Raw genomic sequence first — 22405 nt, 5'->3', positions numbered from 1 at the left:
CTGGGCAGTTTATTGTTGCGATGCAACTTCATCCTCAGCAGACCACAAAGGCTATAAGATTGCGTTGTGTGCGATCTTATGTTGTCATTGAAAATAAAGGTAAACAATTAATAAGAAGTCAAGAATGTCTATTTCATGATCAAGAGGTTTGTAAATTATATCTTACAATGTTTTGTACTCTTATTTCTTACACATCTTACATTGTTGATATCTAACTTAGTTATTTTTGGTGTGTTTTTAAATATAGGGTGTCTTCATCCATGCCCATATACCTAAGGATATTGTTCCAAAATATAAGAACATATTCAAGGAGGGTAAAGTGTATGTCATTAGAAGCTTCCTATGCATCACTAATTTCTTCAAACATAAAACAAGCACTCATCGTTACCTGATGAAATTCAAACATGATACTCTAGTAAAGGAGTACAAGCAGATTAATTTTCCAAAAACAATGTTTCGCTTCAAGAGTTTTGAAGCCATACTTTCAAAGCAAGGAATTGATGAGAAAGTGTTGATAGGTTAGAGTTAAAACAAATTTTTTCTAAATGCAGTATGTTTACAAAAAATAAATAAAAATTGTGATGTTAATCTTTATTTAACTAATACACTAATATGCTGTTGTTTTCAAACACATATTTGATTGGTCGTATTGTTGAGATATATTCACCACGAGGGAAGATAATAGCTGGGAAAAAAAGTAGGCTTATTGACTTTGTGCTTGAAGACTCTAAAATTAATGCCTAACAACAACAATGAACATTTTTTACTTTATACTACTTATTCCGTTTCAATTCCCATGTATACCAAACATTAGAATTGAAATTCTCAATAATTTTATTCCTGTAAATCAAATACTGAATTTAAATTCTCACTTTATTCTCAGTAATTCATCTCCTATAAAATTGCAATTCATTTTCCACGTAATTCTCCATCTCCAACCAAACACCCTGTTAGTGTTAATTTAGGAGAATGAAATTTACAGTTATATTAAATGCGTAAAATTATTTAGTATTCCATTTACATGAAAATAATGTCATTTCAAAATATAGTAAATATCGGAAATTTTATTTAGATGCATATATATTTTAGAAGTCCAATTTGAAATAATTTCTCTTACAAATTTTTGAAATAATAGTTTTACTCTAAAGGAAAAACAAAACACAAATATTTTAAATACATATATTTGTGTTTAGAAAACACAAATATATCATCACTTGCCTGTATTTTAAAGGAATGTAATTGGTTTAATTTCTACATTAAAAAAAAAAAATTGCATTAGATTCCTGTATCATTATTTGCCTATACTTAAAGTGTTAGTATTTGCTCAAATAGAAGAATAAATTAATATTGTGTCATAATGTAAGGGAAAAAGAATAAAGAATAAAGTTTAAGAGTAACATACATGTTGCATAGTACCCAATTAATACATGTATTCGACGAGTAGTTATGCTGTGCAACCGTGTGCACTATGCATAATGCACACGGTTGCAAAAACGACGTCGTTTTGATATTTAATTTTTTTAAAAAATTAGTTTAAATACCGTTAACAGCCTTATGTTGTGCATTCAGAATTGCATAAATACACATCCATAACTTCATAACTATACATTCAGAATTGCATAACTACACATCCATTAACTTTATAACAATACATTCATAATTGCATAACTACACATGTATAACTTCATAACTATACATTCAGAATTGCATTCATAACTACACATCCATAACTTCATAATTATACATTCAGAATTGTATAACTACATATCCATAACTTCATAACTATACATTCATAATGTGAAATTATAAAATTATGAACATATATTTACGTAACTAACAACAATTGAAAATAGTTTTTTTTTTTTAAATAAAATGAAGTCATTTTTGTATCGATGTACTGTAAGACTTTCCTGTATAATATATATTATATATTATGGGTCTTACTTATGTGGTGCAAGTGGACTGGGCCCATTAAGTAATTGGTTGGACTGGACATTTACGTTTAAGTCTTATTCCACCAATGTGCCTATATAAAGTTTGTATTGATGGGATACAAGATACATGAATATTATATGGTACTAATACTGCTCATAAAATACCAATACATCATCTAGGGTTCTGAGTCAAGTATGAGACAGAACGGCTAACCCTATTCTGCAGATCTACCATTCAAGAGGCAATACAACAGGATATCAACTATGGCTGGAGATCTACAGTGCTTCCGCTTCCGCTACTACGAGTTAAGTTTCTCGTAGATTATTCTGTATATAATTAGATCATATTTAGATCTCACATTTGGTATCAGAGCCTTTATAATCTCTGCCTGGTTGATTGTTTTTGCCTGAAAACAATATTAATTTATTTCATATACATTAAGTTTTTGTAAATGAATATTTGGACTGCTGAAAATTATTTTATTTTTTTGACATTAAGAAATTTAATTTCGTTTTTTTTTTTTAAATCTCGAAATTAAATTTTTTTTCCTGCCGGCCGTTGCTATGATGTTGCCGTTAATTTTTTGGAATATGAGCTGCTCTTCTGTTGCCGATGGAAGACTATTGTCGCCGGATTTTTGGACGGAGAAGTGTCCACCGGCTTTGACGTTGCGGCGGCCGCTGTTGGCGGCGGAGGAACGACGATCGACGGAAGTTAAAAAATAAAAAAAAAAAAAAAAAAAAAAAACTTCCCGGTCGTTTTGCATCGTTTGCCCTCCGGTCGCCGATTGCCATAAGCAACGACATCGAGCTTTCGGTACTGACATCGCGGCGGCGGACGGCGATGCGCAGCGTGGTGGGACGACGGAGGACGGCTGACTTTCCAGCGATGCTGGTTCTGTTTTGACTTTCCGGCGATGCTGCTACTGTTTTCTCGGCTGCGCTCCTTATTTGAGAAAAGAGGAAACGGAAATGGTAATAAATGCACTGCATTGAAATATGTTTGTGAGTTACCATTTTCATTTACTTTCATTTACCATATAATTTATTTGTCTTAATTAATATTAAATATTAATTTGGTAAATGGTAATTATTTAGTTTATTATTACCATAATTATATTACCTAATCTAATATTGTATATTATTTTAACAAATGGTAAATGTATGGTATTTGCTTAATTTAGAATATTAATGTCCTTTAGTTTCCTTTAAATTTTGGCATTAATTTATTATTAAATTATTATTTAATTTTGGGCAAACACTGCTGGAAATTTGTCATTTTCCGACCACCGAAAAGTGGTCGGAAATGGCCTTAATTAGGTCGGAAACGCCTGTACCGACCTCTTTTCCGATCAATTTGGGTATTCTGAAAAATCCCTCTAGCTATTTCCGATCACCAGAGAGAGTGGTCGAAAAGAGGAACCACTTTTCTAAGGTGGTCAAAAAAATGGCCAAGAGAATAGTTAGGCGGGTCCAGATTTTCCGACCACCAAAGTGGTCGAAATTTTCGACCACTTTGGTGGTCGAAAAATCTGGACGCAGTCAATAAAAAAAATCATTTCACTACAGAGGAATCCTCTGTAATGAAATGAATATATATATATATATATATATATATATATATATATATATATATATATATATATATATATATTTATTTATTTATTTATTTATTTATTTATTTATTGTTGCAAGTTAGTCAAATATTTGCTGAAAAACTATACACATTTCATTCGATTATAATCTTTCAATTTCACTAAATGAGAAAATAAGCTGTTGAAATTCTAATCCAATCCACCTGAATATATTCAGGTTTATTGGTGAAGATTGAACTACTCAAACCCTGAGGCACAGAGTTGTTTATTTCAACAACATCCAAGAATAGTGGGTACACAGAAGTGAGACATTAATTGAACAATGTTTGTCCATGCGACACAACACAAAACAATTTCTAATCAATGAAAACCATAAATTTGCATTAAAAAGTTGCTACCTTAAATTTCATAACATAAAGAACTGGGCCAAACAACTCTTCCTTCACCACATTAGCACTTGGAGATATTTCTACTGTTGTTGGCTGCACAAAGTTCCCCTCAGATGGTATAACTGAACCTCCTGTAAGGATCTTGCCTCCCAGAAAATTAAATCTATTAGTAAAATTTTATAGATAAAACAAGAGTCAAAGAAACAAATCATATAAGAAACCAATTGTTGCTATATGCCTGGTTGTCTTGAGATGTGATTTGGTTATTCCAAGACAATATCATTCATTCTTCAGAACGACAAAAATAACGGTGGATAACCTTGAAGATAAGGGTGTGTGTGTAAACCACCCTTTAAGTTTTCAACATAAGATTATATTGATGCTATTATAAAGCTCTGCTTAATGCTTATGAAATTTCAGTGTTTAAGTTTGTCAAACTGAGACTGTTAGGATATGAGTAATGTGCTAATTATAGATCACAGGATAATAGTGCTTATAGGAGCTACACTGTGCGCTGTGAGGATCCAATCAGAATTAGGATAAAGAAATCATCACAAAACATTTATTTATTTAAAAGAGTATAATTAAATATAAAATAAAGAAATTAACCCTAAAAGAATAACAATCAAAAAGTTTAAAATCATCAAGCTCAATGGAAAGTTGGTAATTTAATACTATGTAATGAAAAATGTGAAAATTACAGTACATACCTCCGATATAATTTTCTGAATTCCCTTCTCAAAGTTCTCCCTTGAAGCACGTGTATGCAGTGGTCCAAGCAAGGTACCCTTCTCTAAAGGATCCCCTATCTTAATTTGCTTGTATACATCAAGAAGTCGTTCAACTACTTTGTGATATATACTTTCATGAAGAAGCTTTATTGTAAGGAATCACAAAGAAGAGTATTAGCCAATTTTTTAAAATGAAATAATTACACAATAAAGTGTAATAGGAATTATAAAAAAAAAAAAATCATTTTTACCAGCCTACGGCATGTTGTACAGAACTGACCAGCTGTTCCAACCGTAGCAAACAAAACAGCATGAACCACAAGTTCAATTTCGGAATCATCCATTACAATTATAGCATTATTACCACTTAACTCAAGTAGGCATTTACCAAACCTCTGATTTACTATTTGTTGTACTGAAAGACCCACCTGCAGTAGGCACAAACACAAGTAGGGCAAATACAAAGGTGGCAAATGGCAGTCAGAATAATAGCAATCAATATTATCTGTCGGTAAATGATTGCCAGAAACAAGTGAGACAAGTTACCTTTGAGCTATCAGTGAATGAGACTAGAGGGATTCGTGTATCTTTTGCTATGGCTTGACCAATTTCAGCACCCCCACAAAAAGCAGTGAAACTTGCACCAGGCAAATTGTTTTTCTCTAACACCCCATCAATAATTTTTGTCATTGCTATTGTAACCAATGGTGTAGTTGGCGCACCTTTCCTGTGATCATAAAGTAGATAAACAAATTAAAAAATAGAATCCAGTTTAAATATGAAAGAGGATTTCAAACATGGACTTGAATCAAGAAGTAGGATTGTCACTCTCTAAGACATCCAGACTTTTGAAGGGATTAAGTCAACAAATTAAGAAAACTATGCACTATGTACATTTAGAAGAACACACTTAAGCATAGAAGAAATCCAGTGAGAAACCGCTGACCAATAAAAATCAAATATTTTATTTTCAAATAGTTGCTATCATAATCTAAGACGACTTTGGTTAGGAAATTACCAGACAACATTGCCACATACTAATGCAATGCATGCATTCCATCCTGTACAATCATGTTTGAAAAAGTTACTCATTAATGCCAAAGTGATCATCTAATAGTGTGTTTGGTAAAAACTTCACCAATATAATGCCATACCAAAATATTAAATCACCAGAAACATTCTCAGAAACTCTTGTGAATTCACAAATTACAAAGCAACACTCCATAACTGATAAACTATATTGCAAACCATCAAGACATCTCAATTCTCGTTAAAAGCTGTAATAACACCAACTACCCCTAGAGGACTTCACACCTGTCCATGAAGAATAGACAAGGAACATCAAGTGTAGTATAGAAAAAAAAAAACATAATACCAAAATTATGGTCTGTTATCTACTTCACCTCCAACATCACATGATTAGGGCCTGTTGAAAAAAAAAAAAAAACACAACTAAATTAAATTGAACTTCTGAAAAAACATTGCAAAGAAGCCCAAAAATCCAGAAGAAGCAACATATCAATATCCAGATTATAAATTTTCTGATTGTATCTGATTCACTTCTACCTTATAATAAAACCAAGTAGAGCTAATTAATCTAGAGAAGAGACAACAAGGAAATGAAAGATATCCTCACAAATATAACTCCTAGAGCATTTACAAAGAAATCAGATATAAGCAGGTGAAGAAGAGTGGACTCACGTTCTAATGGTATGACTGATCCATTTAGTTGTCAGCTCAAACCAACAGCGAAGTCACACATGTCAATAATTTCCTGATTAAATTGTTTTCAAAGTTATATCACTAATTCATTCTGGCATGAATGCTAAAAGAAAATATATAACTAATCAGTAATTAGTATCATCACTTGCATTTAAGTATTGCCAATTTAATATGTAATAGCCATTCGAAAAAATGTGATAATAAAAAAGGAAGATCCAAGATGATTATGCACTAGCACATAGGCCCAAGTAGTAAGAAATTTAGAAATGACAACCATCAATTATTCTCAGGGGAAATGGAATTAACTTGTACATTATTGTTGGCAGGAGAACAAGTCAAGGAACAGTTTCATTTCTTGCAGAAGAATAAAACTCTTTTGTTACACCACAGACTTAATTAGTAAAGTATACATACTTGAACCTCCCCAATTCCTTCGGGTAGTATTTTCCCCATTTCAAGTGAAACAAGTTGGCCAAAGTAGTGAAGTTTTGCTCTAAGTGCATCACCAATCTGCCTAACAATATCACCTCTTTTTGGTGCTGGAATCTGAGACAAAATAGAAACAATCAAGACATTCAGTTTACACTAAAGGAGTCAAGAAGAGATCAAGTACAAAATTAAGATGTTTTTCACACTGTAGGCACACAATTATGTGAGTGACAATACTTTAGGCAGGTGATGCATGCCGGCTATAAGCTTGAATCTCAGGTTCTACTACTTCTTCCGGCGAGTATATTTTGAGCGAAAACAGAGCGAATCCGTCCAGATCTGAGCCGTCAAGTTTGATTTTAGGGATTAGGAGAAGAAATAAATAACAAAAAATTTGAAGGGAGACTTATCAGCGGTGGTGGAGGCTAGCAGTGGCTGTGGCGGAGGCTAGCAGGGTGAGTGGCTAGTCGAGACGGAATGGCGGTGGTGTCTATTGCAGGTCGCGGCGGTTCGCGGTGTCGGCGTCTTAGGAGAGGCGGCGGCAGCGGCGGCGTCTTAGGAGAGGCGGCGTCGGCGTCTTAGGAGAGGCAGCATCGGCGGAGGAGGAGAGGGCAGCGTCGGCGGAGGAGGCAGCGGTCGACTGAGAGATGGATGGAGATCGAGTGAGATGAATAGTTCGAAGACTTCGAAGTAGCAGTAGTGGAGGAAATTAAATGGATGGTGGAGCTGAGCTTATATTTATTTATTTATTTATTTATTTTCTACCACTTATGGTTGTCGGAAAAAAAGATTAATTTTAAAATTTTCAAGTTCGAAATAATTTTCCGACTATATTTAAATAGTGTTCGGTATTTACTGACCACTAAGAGAAAGTGGTCGAAAATTTAGACCATTTTTGGACTAGTGCAAGCTTTGGACGAAAAAAGGAAAAAAAAAATTACTTTTTGTGACCACTTTTTTGGGTGGTCGGAATGAGGTCGGAAAAATGGTAATTTCCAGCAGTGAAATATTAAGTCTTAAATTTGCTATTTGAATTTTAATTTAATATTAAGGTGCATATTAAATTGCCTGAAGTATTGCAATTTGTTTAGAATATATATGAGTTAATATATATTAAAATGCAAAATTCAAGCATGCTAAGTATTTTTTATAATTTTATTGTTATAATTATGCATTTAGAAAAATATGTTTTAAAGTTGGATTAACATATTATTAATTCATAGATTCATTATTAGAATATTATTCAACTTAGATCCTTAGGCCAATTTTATTCATGATGACCTACTAAAGTCGCTTGTTTCGGTTTCCCATTTAATTTTGGGCATATTTTAGTCCTATATTTTACTTAGGACTTTAAAAACTATTTTGAACAAGCTATTTGGGACCTAAATTAAGTCATTAAAGTTTGGATCCCACCATTATTGAGTGATATTTTAATGTTAATTATAGCCATTTTAGTTTGACTTATAATATGTTTATTATGGTAATAATATTGATTATTATGCATAACATGTTCACTAAGTCTTAATTATTACTAACTACCATATTTTGTTAATGGTATTCATGGTTGGTAATAATATTAAGTTTGGATATATTTCAGTACTAAATCATTTTATATCCATGTCATAAGTCACTTGGACCATTGAGTTTATGGGTCTAATTTGAGTGATTAAGTGCTATAATTATTATTTTGGGTCTACTTATGAGCCTTTAAGAATTTTAGGATTATAATTGTTATTTTGGCTATTAAGAATTACAACTATTGTTTAAATTGATTATATATATTTTAATCTATCAATAGTTTTCAGGGCCTTAATAATAATATTAATTTCTTTAATGATATAGTAAGCAATATAGTTGGTATATTGCTTTTACAATGGTAATTTGATTGTTACCATAATTTCAGTCTCTCTAAAAGACATTGTAGTCTTGATTAATTATTATGTGGGAATATGAGATCGGCATTCGTTATTCCCTTAATTACAGTTTTGCCTTTTATTATAGTTCATAATTGGCATAATTAATAACTGTTATTCAGTTGAGGGGCTAATCTCGTTTATTACATTTCATAATAATTATTATTGCTTGGTAATCTATTATGTTTGGAAAGATTACCTATTTGGTGATGACTATTGTTACGTATTATTGGATGTTGCATTGAGGTGACTAACTGAAGATGGAAGAATTTTAGCACTATGGGAGATGCAGTTTGTATCATTAAGGTTAGTCATTAAGTTTTTATCATTATTTATTGATAATTAGTGCTATAGTTATAGTTTGACTGCTATAATTTTGAAATTGTCACATTTTATTTCCTTAAGAAAAATGGAAATATTAAAGAGGGTATATTACCATACTTTGGTTGTTATTACCAAATATTAATGGTGATTATAAGTTTATTTATTACCATTAATATTTTAATGATAACATTATTATTATGGTTTATTTATGAATCCTGATTTGTTTCCAATTATGTTTATGTGGCAATGCTTCAGATAAAAAATTTTTTTAAGGCAACTGACTATTGCCATTACTGTACATTTATTCCATAATTTATTTAGTCTTTGAATTATGATTAATGTTATTTCCCATATTTGGTTAAGTATGAATAAATGAATATTTGGTGTATTTTTCATACTCTTTATATTGTTTTATGCATTTGATCACATTAAATGCATAATATTAAGTTTAATTATGCAATTAGGGTTTGTGAGATTTTGATTTACAAATGATAACATATACTTTTGGTTTGTTATTGTTATAATTTGTAAATTCAGTTATTTCTCATAAATTTGATCTTTATGCATTAAACATTTTGTCATGGGTTTACAGTTTAAAATTTCAAATTATTGAAATCTCATATTGTAAATTGCTTTAGGTTATGCAATTTGTCTGGAATATATGAGTTTAATGTTTATTTTTATGCATATTTGTCCTAAACATAATATTTTGTTTTAAATTATGCAATTTTTTTTATTATGCCTCTAGAAATGCATAAATTTAGGATGGACTTATATTACTTCCTATTTAATTTGGACTAATGCATACACTTTAGCTGCGGTAGTGCCTGAATTTAAGCACGTTTAGTCCGTTAATTTAGTTCATCAATTTAATGCCTTATCCGTAGGTGAATCTACAATCTCATAGATCTCCCAAACGATTTTACTTCAAACATGAAAACGCTTGACTTAGGGAAGTTTCTTGGGGAGGAATACTAGTTCTATGGCCCTGGCTTAAAAGCCTTGTTGCTACTAGTCCCCTTGCGACGTTACTCTGTCTAAGGAGTTGGTATTTAACCGAGCTTCGTCTCGACTAACTTTCCTGGGAGTATACCTAATAATTGTCTATCATGTGTTGGTTTAATTTGTTTGTTAGGCTTTAAATTCTCTTTTTGCCATGTGATTACAATTTTAGATTAATTAAAGAGTAGCCACATGTAACATCTTTAATTTACTAAAATTGTCTAAGGTTTAAATTACATAAAGATGGCAATGATAATTGTCTAGTGATCTTATAATTTTAATGAGTTGGGGAGTAGCCACAGCATCCTTAATCAGTTAAAATTATATATTAAGCAGTTTATCATGGTCACATACAGTTTTGGACATATCATTTGTGATTATTTGTATGTAATATGATGGAATTTAGCCCACAGGCAATTTCGTTATATTTGTATAGTTAATCAGGATGAAATACTGGACTACGATCATAATTTAGCCCACAGGCAATTATGTATCGGAATGTAGTTTAGTAGTTTTAAGTGATGAAAGAAATAAATCAATTTTATTTACTTTATGGTTATTTGTAAATAATTCTCATCTCTATCATAAAGTTTAATTTTATGATGTAAACTTTAGATCATATTTCTTAATTTACCCACAGTGATTAAGGAAAGGAACATGATTTCTTAAGTTTTTTTTTTTTTTTTATCATAATAGTTGTAATGAATCTTATTGAGTAAAACTTTAGCCTACATGCAAGTTTTATATTTCTTGATTCTTCAACTTATATGATAAATGTTTCATCATAAAATTTTAGCTGGATCTAATTGAGTAAAACTTTAGCCCACAGGCAAGTTTTATGTCACTAGATTCTTCTGTCTATTTACTAATTGAGATAAAATATTATCATAAGGGTTTAGTTGGATTTAATAGAATTAAAACTTTAGCCTACAGGCAAGTTTTATGTCAATAAATCCCACAACCCACTAAATAATAATTTTATCACAATTTCTTAGAATTTATAAATTTAGTTCAATTATAATTCTAAGTTTCATGGTTTGCATTGGCAAAACATGTATTTAGTCACTTTCCAAAATTTAGCCCCTTTTATTAATTGTTTCATGAAGCTTACTTGGTTATTTGGATCAACTATAGTAAGTTATGTGATATGATATACCTCTTTGGATTCCAAGAATCAAATGTACCTTTTGAGCCAAATTTCAATTGGTTTTGGAAAGTATATTTTATTATTTTAGAATGTCCAACTATGGTGGGGAGTCATTTCCTCATTAGTTATTCCTTTAGTTGGACTAGAATTGGAATCATATATTGATTATTTAGTATGCCCAACTAATGGTGGGGAATTATATCTTCATTAATTAGTTGGTCAAATCAATTATGAGTACGTATATCATTAATTTTGCTAAAGAATATCTTAACCAGTGAGAGTGATCATTTTAAAAAAGGATCATTAAGATACTCCATAATCAGTGGGAGTGATCATTTAGAAAAAGATCATTAAGATACTCCATTAAAGATTTTGGATTTAATAGGCTTCATACATCCTAAATTGGATTGTATGTCAAACAATAAGTCCAAAAGATTCCATAAGTATTAATCTTGTATTTGTTCATATAAATTCATATTGGTTTAGCAACATATTTATGAAAATGTTATAACAATATTGAGGAGTTTATTAGAACAAAATATATAACTTGTGGTGCACTGTTAAGTAATAAATTCTTCAGCATTTAATAGTCTTTACTTTCTTCAAAATTGATCCTGGGCCATTTTGGTTTGTAAGGCTCAAGACAATTTTGAGAAACATAAAAGTAAGTTTCATAATGTTCAGTTCATTTTGAGGTGAACCTTAAGATTATTTGGGAGGTTATGGTGTATGTTTAAGATTCCAAATTTATGGACGTAGAGTTTTGGTTTATTGTCTAAGTTATTGGAATGCTTCTGTGACTTGACTATCTTTTGGCTATTTTGATGAGTGGGAGTGACAGACGTGTCAACTCCAAACTCTTAGCCATTAGAGATAATGCTTAAAGTTAACTTATAAAGAAGTCATGGAATATATAGTTAGCATTATGCTAACATTATGAGATCTCTACTTAAGGCATGCTTTTAAGGATCTTAGAGATCATACATTGTACTCTTTTGTACAATTTGAATGGTTTTCTCTATTAAGTTGCGCATATATATTTTATTTTGAGAAACATCCCTTAAGTGACCAAGAATAAACATTGGGTTTGTTGATAAATGATTCAAGTTGGGGAATCAAAATACATGTGATCATAGGAGATATTACTCACTTATTCAGTAGAGGATATATTACTATGATTTATGTGTTTTGTTCTTTAATGCGAATTGTGCTAGTACTTGCACCAAGTGAGAGACTGTAAGACTTTCCTGTATAATATATATTATATATTATGGGTCTTACTTATGTGGTGCAAGTGGACTGAGCCCATTAAGTAATTGGTTGGACTGGACATTTAGGTTTAAGTCTTATTCCACCAATGTGCCTATATAAAGCTTGTATTGATGGGATACAAGATACATGAATATTATATGGTATTAATACTGCTCAGAAAATACCAATACACCATCTAGGGTTCTGAGTCAAGTATGAGACAAAACGGCTAACCCTATTCTGCAGATCTACCGTTCAAGAGGCAATACAACATGATATCAATCATGGTTGCAGTAGGCGCTGGGCGCTAGTCGGGCGCTCGGGCAGCGCCTAGCGCCTAAGCGGCCTAGTCGGCGCCTAGGCGGAATCTAGGCGGCGCTAGGCAGTCGCGAAAAAAACAGTAGCAGACTTGCAATTTGACAATTTTAATGAGGCTGTTTTCAACATTCAATCAAATAACACATTCAAATAAATGACATAATGACAATTCATAAGTCATAACATCAAAAGAATATTAAAAAAAAAAAAAAAAACTCAAATGAAATACCCAAATACTTCAATCATCCAAAGATTGAAAGTATCAAACTAGTCTACGAGTGTATATATGTCATATTATATGTATATGTCATATAAATGGACAAAATTAGCAAGGTCGAGTCGGTCGGGTTAACTCGACTAACTCGATAGAAATTGACGAGTTAACTCGGCGTAATCGGACGAGTTAGGCGTTAGGCGGCTGAATTAGGCGCTAGGCGGGCGGCTGAATTAGGCGCTAGGCGGGCGCCTAGGCGGCCGGTCTCCTGGGCGGGAGCCTAGGGCGGAAATCGCCACGGCCTATGGGCGCCTAGCGCCTAGGCGCCGATTACTCGGTGCCTAGGCGGGATTTTTACAACCCTGATATCAATTATGGCTGGAGATCTACAGTGCTTCCGCTTCCGCTACTACGAGTTAAATATCTCGTAGATTATTCTGTATATAATTAGATCATATTGAGATCTCACATGTACACCATGCACAGCATATGTAAGATATATTAAATAGTAATATATCTATAATATAGAGAAAGAGAGAAATATAAGAAGTAAGAATGTTTATTGCCTTGAACAATGATAAGACAAATTGATGATTAATGAATGAAGAGAAACAAGCTATTTATACTAAATGAAGAATAGTAATAATGCTGAATTGATGCTATATGTGCGGCTATAATTAAGGCCACGCTTCACGTAGTGAAGCCATGCATGACCCACTACTCCACTTATTTTTTTTAACAAACTAACTAAACTTGGTTTAATAATTATAATAATAATATTATTATAACATTGCCTCCTTTAAACCAAGTTGGATATATTGGTCATCCCAATTTTCTTCTTCAACTTGAGAAATGTCTCTGTCTTCAGCGGCTTCGTAAAGATATCTGCAACTTGACATTCACTTGAACAATACTCAATGTTGATTTGTTTTTCAACAACCAACTCTCTGATTTTGTGATACTTGATATCAATGTGTTTGCTGCGACCATGAAAGACTGGATTTTTGGACAACGAAATTGCTGATTTGTTGTCACAAAAAATAGTTGTAGGTGCTTCCTGCTCGTGTTGTAAGAATTCCAAAATTCTCCTCAGCCAAACTGCTTGAGTAGCACAGTTTGCTGCTGCAATATATTCTGCTTCTGCGGTTGAAAGTGCTACAATCTGTTGCTTCTTTGACGACCAAGAAAATATGGTCGAACCAAGATAGAAGGCATACCCTGACGTGCTTCTTCTAGTCTCAACATCTCCAGCCCAATCACTGTCTGTGTACCCAACAAGTTCCACAACTTCATTAGTAGAGTAAAAAATTCCATCATTACTCGTACCTTTGACATATCTCAGAATTCGCTTTGCTGCAGCCCAATGTGATTCTTTTGGCTCCTCCATGAATCTGCTAAGTATCCCAACTCCAAAAGAAATATCTGGCCTTGTTGCCACCAGATACCTCAGACTTCCAATTAAACTTTTATAAGCTGTAACATTCACATTCTTACCACACTCATCTTTGGACACCTTTAACTTTTCAGCTAACGGAGTCGAAACTGGTTTGGAGTTTTCCATTTTGAACTTTTTCAAAATATCAGCAGCATACTTCTTCTGTGAAATAAAGATTCCACCATCCATCTGAATAACCTCAAGGCCAAGAAAGTAAGACATAAGGCCCATATCGGTCATTTCAAACCTCTTAATGAGTGCCTCCCTGAATTCTGAGATTAACTTCAAGTTGTTTCCAGTAAAAAACCAGATCATCAACATACAGACAGATTAAAACAATATCACCAGAATCCGTGCATTTGACATACAAAGTGTGTTCATGAGGACATCTCATAAAACCACTTTCAACAAAATATGAGTCAATGCAACCATACCACGCCCTAGGCGCTTGCTTTAAGCCATACAAAGCTTTTCTCAACCTGTATACTTTATTTTCCTCCCCTTTCTTCAGAAATCCTGCAGGTTGCTCAACATATATTTCTTCTTCAAGAAAACCATTCAGAAAAGCAGACTTGACATCCATTTGATGCAATTTCCAATCATTTTGAGCAGCAAGAGAAATAACCATTCGAACTGTATCAAGTCTACTTACAGGAGCAAAAACCTCAAAATAATCAATACCTGGTTTCTGCTTGTAACCCTTTGCTACCAACCGTGCCTTAAAACGGTCAATTTCTCCATTTGATTTGTACTTCGTTCTGTAAACCCACTTTACTCCAATCGGCTTCTTTCCAGGAGGTAAATCTGTTAACTCCCAGGTACCATTATTTTCAATGGCACGTATCTCCTCATCCATCGCCTTAAGCCAATGAGTTTCTGTAGCAGCCTCCTCAAAAGTTAAAGGATCACAATCTGCAAAGAGAGCAAATTGAATAATCTCTTCATCAGACAGGTCATTATCATGACCCAAAACATAATCTTGCAAGCGAGCTGGCAAGTGGCGCTCGCGCTGAGATCGCCGAACTGACGACTCTGGCTGTGAAGGAGACTGGACATTATCTAGAATCGGTTGCTCATCAACAATATTTTCAACAACAGGAATAACAACTGAACTTTCATCTTTAGCTAACCAATCCCAGGCACCATATTCATCAAAAGTGACATCACGACTTATAACAACCTTTTTAGTTTCAGGATTGTAGAGTTTATAAGCCTTTGAAGTGTCACTATAACCAATGAATATGCACTTCTCACCTTTATCATCCAACTTCTTTCTCAACGGATCTGGCACATGTGCATATGCCAAACATCCAAAAACTTTGAGATATTTGATAGAGGGTTTTCTCCCACTCCAGGCTTCTTCGGGTGTCTTATCACGGACACTTTTAGTTGGACACCTATTCAACACATAGACAGCACAAGCAACAGCTTCTGCCCAAAAAGGCTTAGGCAGATCCTTAGATTTCAACATGCACCTCACCATATCCATGATTGACCTATTCTTCCTCTCAGCCACTCCATTTTGTTGTGGAGTGTATCTGGCTGTCATCTGGTGCTGAATGCCCTTCTCTTTCAGAAAATTATCACAGGCAGTATATTCTGTACCTCTATCCGTTCTCAAGATTTTAATTTCATAACCACTCTGCTTTTCAACAAAAGCCTTAAATTGTTTGAAAACATCACATGCTTCAGACTTTTGCTTCAGAAAGTAAACCCATGTTTTTCTACTGAAATCATCAATGAAAGTAATAAAGTACTTACAACCTCCATGTGAGGGAACCTCCAACGAACATAGGTCTGAATGAACAATCTCCAACTGTTTTGTCGCTCTCCTTGACTTGCCCACAGGGAAGGGATCTCTATGCTTCTTCCCAATCACACAAATCTCACATATACGATCAGGGACATTCACAACAGGTAAATCAGAAACAAGTTCCTTTCTCACAAGATAGTGTAATCCAGAAAAATGAAAATGCCCAAACCGCATATGCCATAACCAATTATCATCACAAACTTCAGAATTAAAGCAAGCAAGGAGAGTATGCTTAACTGCTTCAGAGTAATATATCTATAATATAGAGAAAGAGAGAAATATAAGAAGTAAGAATGTTTATTGCCTTGAACAATGATAAGACAAATTGATGATTAATGAATGAAGAGAAACAAGCTATTTATACTAAATGAATAATAGTAATAATGCTGAATTGATGCTATATGTGCGGCTATAATTAAGGCCACGCTTCACGTAGTGAAGCCATGCATGACTCACTACTCCACTTATTTTTTTTTTAACAAACTAACTAAACTTGGTTTAATAATTATAATAATAATATTATTATAACAGCATAATTTGTCGTATTCGACTGTATGGGCTGCTTGGATAAGTCAAATCAAATACATAAAGAAGTGAAGCCTTTAAAACAAAGAAAGAGGGGCACGTGAATGTGTCAGATTGAAGATTTCAAAGCAGTTTATATCTTTGTATATGAACAATCACCAGGCCCATAAATCATCCCATTTTTTAACTCCATAACTTTATTAACTGTACTGGACAACTTTTTGCAGTTCAACCCGTGACTTTAATTAGGCACGCCAATAAGAATGAGTAGATGATTTTAATTTGTTTGAAAAGATGAACAAATAGCTTCTCCTTCAAGGTCACAAGTTTTCTTCATTCATCCTTCAACATTAATAAGTTTCTCCTCTTCAATATAATGCTCTACCTTCCTCTACTCTCTATCTCTCACACTTATTCTCTGAATCCCGGACCTTACCCATTCAATGCCATAGCTGTTGAAAATTGAAATCTTCATTCATTTCCCACCTACTGCCATTTACTCCCAAGTCCCAACTCAGTTACACAGCACACAGCACACAAAACCCCATAAACAAAGATTTCCATACTCTCCCACTCTCTCTCTCAAAAAGTGGCGTCTACCAGCTTCAACTCTCTTTCTTAAATTCTCAGTTTCTCCCAACTTTAAACACTCGCCTCACCTCTCATTATTTCCACACTCGAACTCAATCTCTAGTCTTTGAACTTATCCAATGCCACTAAAAATGGGTAAGACTTTACCTTATATCTTCTCTATCTCTACATTTTCTCGATCTTCTTCATTTTCATCTTTTTCTCTGGATATCTAAAATTTGTCGTGATTTTCTTTGAATACAGGTTCTTGTAAATATTTCTTCAGTTTTAAGGATGTGGTTAAACTTAAAAGATTTTGGAAGCTAGAATCAGTATTCACGATCGCGATTTCTTTGTATAATTTAAGGTAATTTATATATTTATATAATTTATTTATATTGTTTTTTTATTTATATATGTAAATATAACAATTTTTTTGATAAGCTCATTAAATTTTAAAATATTATTATGCATTAGTGTTATTTAATGCAAAATCACTTAACTAATAATTATGATCTTATACTTGAGTGTCCAACTATGAGAAATTGACTTAAATAGGATACTTTGCATATTGTTTTGTCCGAATCTTAACTAATTAAACGTTTATGTTTTCAAAAAAAAAAAATTTATACGTTTATGGATAATAAAGAGAAGAATTTTGATATTATAAATTTAAAAGATTATTCAGAATCTTTTGATAACTTGACCATCTCCAATGAGGCGCCACGAATCATTAACTGATCGGGCAAAAAAATTAGTGTGGGATTCGAAATAGGGAAATCTCTAAAGTGGGATACCAATCAGGGAAAGTGCCTTTTAGATGGGCGACATTTATCTTTTGGAAATTTGGATTTATGTTTGGTGACATTCAGATTAGCGTATAATGCTGTTATATACCGTATAAAGTTTGTATAATACTGTTGTGAATTAAAGTTTAAAATTTATGAGTAGATAATATAATACTGTCGTGAATTAAAGTATAATATTTATGAGTAGATAATAATACAAAAATGAATGATTAGTAAAAGTGAAACATAGGTACAATGTAATAAAATCATTGAAACGGGTAACACTATTATTATTATACGTCTAAAGTGTAAAGTTCACCATACACATTGTCATTAATGAAATATTTAACCGACCATGGATAAATATTTTCAACATGACATGAACCAATCACCAACAGGAGTACAACGTTGTCCTCCAAACTGAATAAAACGACATCGTCCTCCGTTGTATTAATATTAAAATGTGTTGTTATTTCTTCCCACTGTTCTGTGAAAAAAGTTAAAGATGTGTCAAAATATAGGTCTAGCTTTCATGATCCACAAACTATTTGAAGCGGAGCGTCTACGAACTCGTCGGTATCTCTGAGGAATGCAGACAATCGAGTTTTCTATAGTGACGAAACAAATAAAAGAATTAGTAAATAGTAGTTAGAAATGAATTAGAATGTTATCATCGTAGATTATTTCTTACCGCTCTAGGTTTGGAGAAATCCGTATACAAAGAACGGTGTCGTTCTACCTGAATTGAATATGCTGGGGACAATGCAGATTTGGCCTTTACACGTATTCGGTCTAAGGTGAAAAAAAAAAGATATTATTTTGTGGAACATGTAACAAAAATGGTGGATGTTCATTTAATTAAAGATTTACCTGGTCGATATGTTCGACAAGGAATGTGGTACGCATTTGGTTGAAAATAAGGGTACCTTTTCAACATTCCCTCAAAAGTATAACAAAAGGTTTCAAAAGTAAAGAAACCAATATGTCTAAATAGCACCATGTCCCCTATTCGTAACGAATTTGCAGTAATGAAATCAGAAATTCCCGTAGGTGGAACCATTGCCACGAATATGTATTCGCAATGCTCGTGATGGACAACCCAAATGCAACGCGCGAATACAGGTTATGGTTCCACGCGCATGGTCGTCGCATCATTGGTAACCCAGAACACCGCCAAGATCAGGGTTACATCCAAACTGCGGCGTCATTAAATGACACGGTAAAATTTGTTACTTAATTTTATTATATTACTTAATTTATTATAACTGAACATGAATAATCGTTATATTTCATGTAGATGCATTCTCTGAGCCAAATGAACTTGGGTATGGAAGAGGCTGGAGATGATCCGCAGCGTCAATCGGACTAGTGGCGGGAATACCGTGTGACCTTGCCTGCGCATGTTGAACAAGCCGGGTACGATTTTCTACTGGACTTCCCAAATGAAATGTACAATGTTGAGCCAGTGGACGCACCTGTTGGTCCAGGTCGCCGAGATCGACGACGTGAGCGAGACCATTTGCGTGTTCAACCGCAACAGGGCGGGAGGCGTAGGCGTGTTAGGGTAGATGAGGGCATGGATGCTCCGGCACCTGGAATGCAACATCCGGCTGCGGCGGACAATGTTGTAGGGGGCAATGTGGATGCACTTGCACTTACAATTGTCCCGGGACAATTGTACGATGGTAGCGGCGCGTTTCAAACGGAGGATACACTTCATTTGATCAAACCGCTCAATTCCCTCACCAGTCGCAGGGATCGTTTGGCCAAATTTTTGACCCCACCCAACCTTCCTCTTCTAGTTACCCCAAGCCCAATATCACCCACCATACGGCTATAACACATCTGCATACCACCCAACTCAGTTTGGTGAAGTTGGGGAATCATCTGCTCAGGTGGTTTGAACATGGGACAACCAATGCAGCCAATAGACGACGACGAAGATTTTATATCTTATATGCATACCCCGCATCAATGGCTGTAAATTTTATTCTAGCTTGAATAGTCAATTATTATTTTCATGTTTAGATATTGATAAATAATTTCTCTATTGCAATATATTTTAGTTTAACAACATCATTCACAATAGCTAAATTATTTTAGGAGTTTGGATCAATTATTTATTCGTCCTTTTACTAATTAACATAAAATAACCAAAATACTCGGACACCTTAATTTATTTAGCGTTTATTTTGGATTTATTTATCTAACAAAATTGTAATACGATCGTTCAAACGTAAATACGTTAATTTACAACTATAAATACGCTGGTTTATAAGTAAATACGACGTTTATAGGTAAATACGATGGTGCATCGTATTTGAGAAATAGAAATGTTATATCAACTTTCCCTTAAGCGAGATATGAAAAGCCCAATCTCGCCTATAGGAAAGACAGTTTCCCTCTTTCGTAACCCATGCAAGACATTTCCTTGTCAGGGATCCCATGTTTATAACCTTCCTCACCGGCAAAATCACCCAGGCGCCAAAGCACTAAAACACAAAAGAAAAAAGGAGTGATTTCTCCGATGGTGACAACAATTTGAAATGGATTCCAAATCGTACCAGTTTTTGAAATGTGGCAAAAGAATGAATAACCAAAAAAAAGGATTTTTGTTTGCCTTGTTATCTAAAACTATAAAAAGAATTTTTGTTTGCTTTGTTATTATTTAAAAAAGCCAAAGTAATTTTCCGTGTGGATGTTTGTGTTTTGATTAATAATGATTTTGTGTTGATTTCCAAATGATTAATGGATAATGTAACAATGATTACTAATTATTGGTTTATGAATTATATTATGTAATTATATTGATTGATTAGTAATGATATATTTATTATAATAATATAATCATTTAATAATGATGATGTACTATTTTGAAAAAATTACATCTGTAAAAATAATTTATGGTATTGTATACATCAAATTGATCTCACTAACTCAGTCATTAATACATGCTTGAATTATGATTTATTCATCCATGATATTTAATGGTCCCTGCAAGTGAAAGACTTTATGTTAAAAGTCAAAAAATTCACTACAAATTTAACTAAGTTAAATTGCATATATGTATTAATACCTGTGTGTTTCATGTCGTGAACCAGTTCCACACCTGGTTGGCCGGCTCACTCTTGTTGTTCGACGGGGCATCTGTTGGTTTTGTTGATCTTGGTTACCACCTTGATTGTAGTGCTCTCCCCTTTGCATGGTCAACCGAAATATCTGTAAGGTGAGAAACACCATAGAAACCCGACTGTCGCAAATACTCCATCATTCTTGAATCGCGTTCAGGTCTTCTTATGACATCATAACGAGAAACTCTGACTAAGAGGTCATAATCTTGATTATTCTACACGGCTTGAGAAATGGTGAAATGAGTAAGGTTACAGTCTATTTATAGACTACGCAGTGTGAAATGATTATACAACATAAGGCGTATCGTGCACACTATTTAAAATAAGTGTAATAGTTATTTCTCTTGTAGCACATGACTGTCAGTTGTGAAGTGATATGTTGTACATAAAAAGATAAACGGTACCGTAGAAGGCGCTGACTTACTCATGACACTTGAGAAATTAGATGTAGTACATAAAAAGGATTTTGGAAATCCTTTTTATGTATTTACATAACAAGGATTTCTAAATTCCTTGTTATGTACTTAATTAGATTTTAGAATCCAGACAAAAAATTAGATGTACATTTTAGAATCCGGACAATATTTGCTTGACTTATAAATTATATGTAGATTTCTTGGCTTATAAATTACATGTAAATTTTTGAATCCTGACAATATTTGCTTCGCATATAAATTAGATGTAGATTTTAGAATATTGACATTAGTAACTTTGCTTATAAAGTACATGTCAAACATAAAAAGGATTTTTGAAATCTTTTTTTATGTATTTACATAACAAGGATTTCTAAATTCCTTGCCTCAATTACGAAGTTCTCGGGTGAAGCGTCGCTTCTGTTTTAGACACATTAGAAGTAATGTGATGACCAGGTTAAAAAATTCTCGTTTAAAAGACCGTGTGTGGGAAGTTGGTACTGCCGTTAGCAAAAGGAGATTCCGTTCATCAATGCAAAACATACACCATCACTGGTCAGACGCGTACCATTATTTGTCTGAAATCCAGCCCGAAGCGTGGACATTGTCTCACGATGGTGGTCACCGGTTTGACGTAATGACAACAAATGCATCTGAATCCTTTAATGGTTCTTTAAAGGGTTGTCGAATGCTACCAGTGACGGCAATAGCAACGCTTACTTTCAACAAGTTAGTCGCTATGTTTGCTGACAGACGTA

At 33.5% G+C, this 22405-nt stretch overlaps 2 protein-coding genes across 6 annotated transcripts; one reads left to right on the top strand and one right to left on the bottom strand.

Annotated features, from left to right (window-relative positions):
* Positions 1-3882: 3882 nt before the first annotated feature.
* On the bottom strand, positions 3883-7087 carry LOC109176332 (aldehyde dehydrogenase family 7 member A1-like). 2 transcript variants are annotated; one of them, XR_002053365.1, is made up of 6 exons: positions 7038-7087; positions 6786-6917; positions 6351-6423; positions 6025-6075; positions 5668-5710; positions 5366-5376 (listed from the first exon to the last, which is right to left on the bottom strand). XR_002053365.1 is itself a non-coding variant. In XM_019325770.1 (5 exons), exons 1-5 carry the CDS (start codon positions 5757-5759, stop codon positions 3913-3915), a joined length of 771 nt encoding a protein of 256 aa, XP_019181315.1. In that variant the 5' UTR covers positions 5760-5826; the 3' UTR covers positions 3883-3912. The 2 variants fall into 2 exon arrangements, 1 of the variants encoding a protein (XP_019181315.1); XM_019325770.1 differs by lacking the exons at positions 6025-6075; positions 6351-6423; positions 6786-6917; positions 7038-7087 and adding exons at positions 3883-4068; positions 4629-4793; positions 4901-5077 and having other exon boundaries at positions 5196-5376; positions 5668-5826.
* Positions 7088-17016: 9929 nt separating this feature from the next.
* On the top strand, positions 17017-20161 carry LOC109176337. 4 transcript variants are annotated; one of them, XM_019325775.1, is made up of 5 exons: positions 17017-17471; positions 17580-17682; positions 19130-19322; positions 19401-19519; positions 19591-20161. In XM_019325775.1, the coding sequence occupies exons 1-4, from the start codon at positions 17456-17458 to the stop codon at positions 19470-19472; spliced, it is 384 nt and encodes a 127-aa protein (XP_019181320.1). In that variant the 5' UTR covers positions 17017-17455; the 3' UTR covers positions 19473-19519; positions 19591-20161. The 4 variants fall into 4 exon arrangements, with proteins under 4 accessions (XP_019181320.1, XP_019181322.1, XP_019181321.1 ...); XM_019325777.1 differs by having other exon boundaries at positions 19154-19322; positions 19401-20161; XM_019325776.1 differs by having other exon boundaries at positions 19142-19322; positions 19401-20161.
* Positions 20162-22405: the final 2244 nt, after the last annotated feature.

The sequence above is a fragment of the Ipomoea nil genome, unplaced genomic scaffold (genome assembly GCF_001879475.1).
Source record: "Ipomoea nil cultivar Tokyo-kokei standard unplaced genomic scaffold, Asagao_1.1 scaffold0706, whole genome shotgun sequence".
Taxonomy (NCBI): domain Eukaryota; kingdom Viridiplantae; phylum Streptophyta; class Magnoliopsida; order Solanales; family Convolvulaceae; genus Ipomoea; species Ipomoea nil.
Note: the sequence above shows the minus strand (reverse complement) of the source record. Positions and strands in the feature narration are given on the sequence as shown.

Coding starts and splice junctions, on each gene's coding strand:
- LOC109176332 (XM_019325770.1), bottom strand. CDS start 5,759: ATGATCACTTTGGCATTAATGAGTAACTTTTTCAAACATGATTGTACA. Junction 4,794..4,900: donor GTACAACATGCCGTAGGCTG/GTAAAAATGATT, acceptor CTTACAATAAAG/CTTCTTCATGAAAGTATATA. Junction 4,069..4,628: donor TTCAGAAAATTATATCGGAG/GTATGTACTGTA, acceptor TTTAATTTTCTG/GGAGGCAAGATCCTTACAGG.
- LOC109176337 (XM_019325775.1), top strand. Junction 17,683..19,129: donor ATTTCTTTGTATAATTTAAG/GTAATTTATATA, acceptor ACGAATTTGCAG/TAATGAAATCAGAAATTCCC. Junction 19,323..19,400: donor CGGCGTCATTAAATGACACG/GTAAAATTTGTT, acceptor TATTTCATGTAG/ATGCATTCTCTGAGCCAAAT.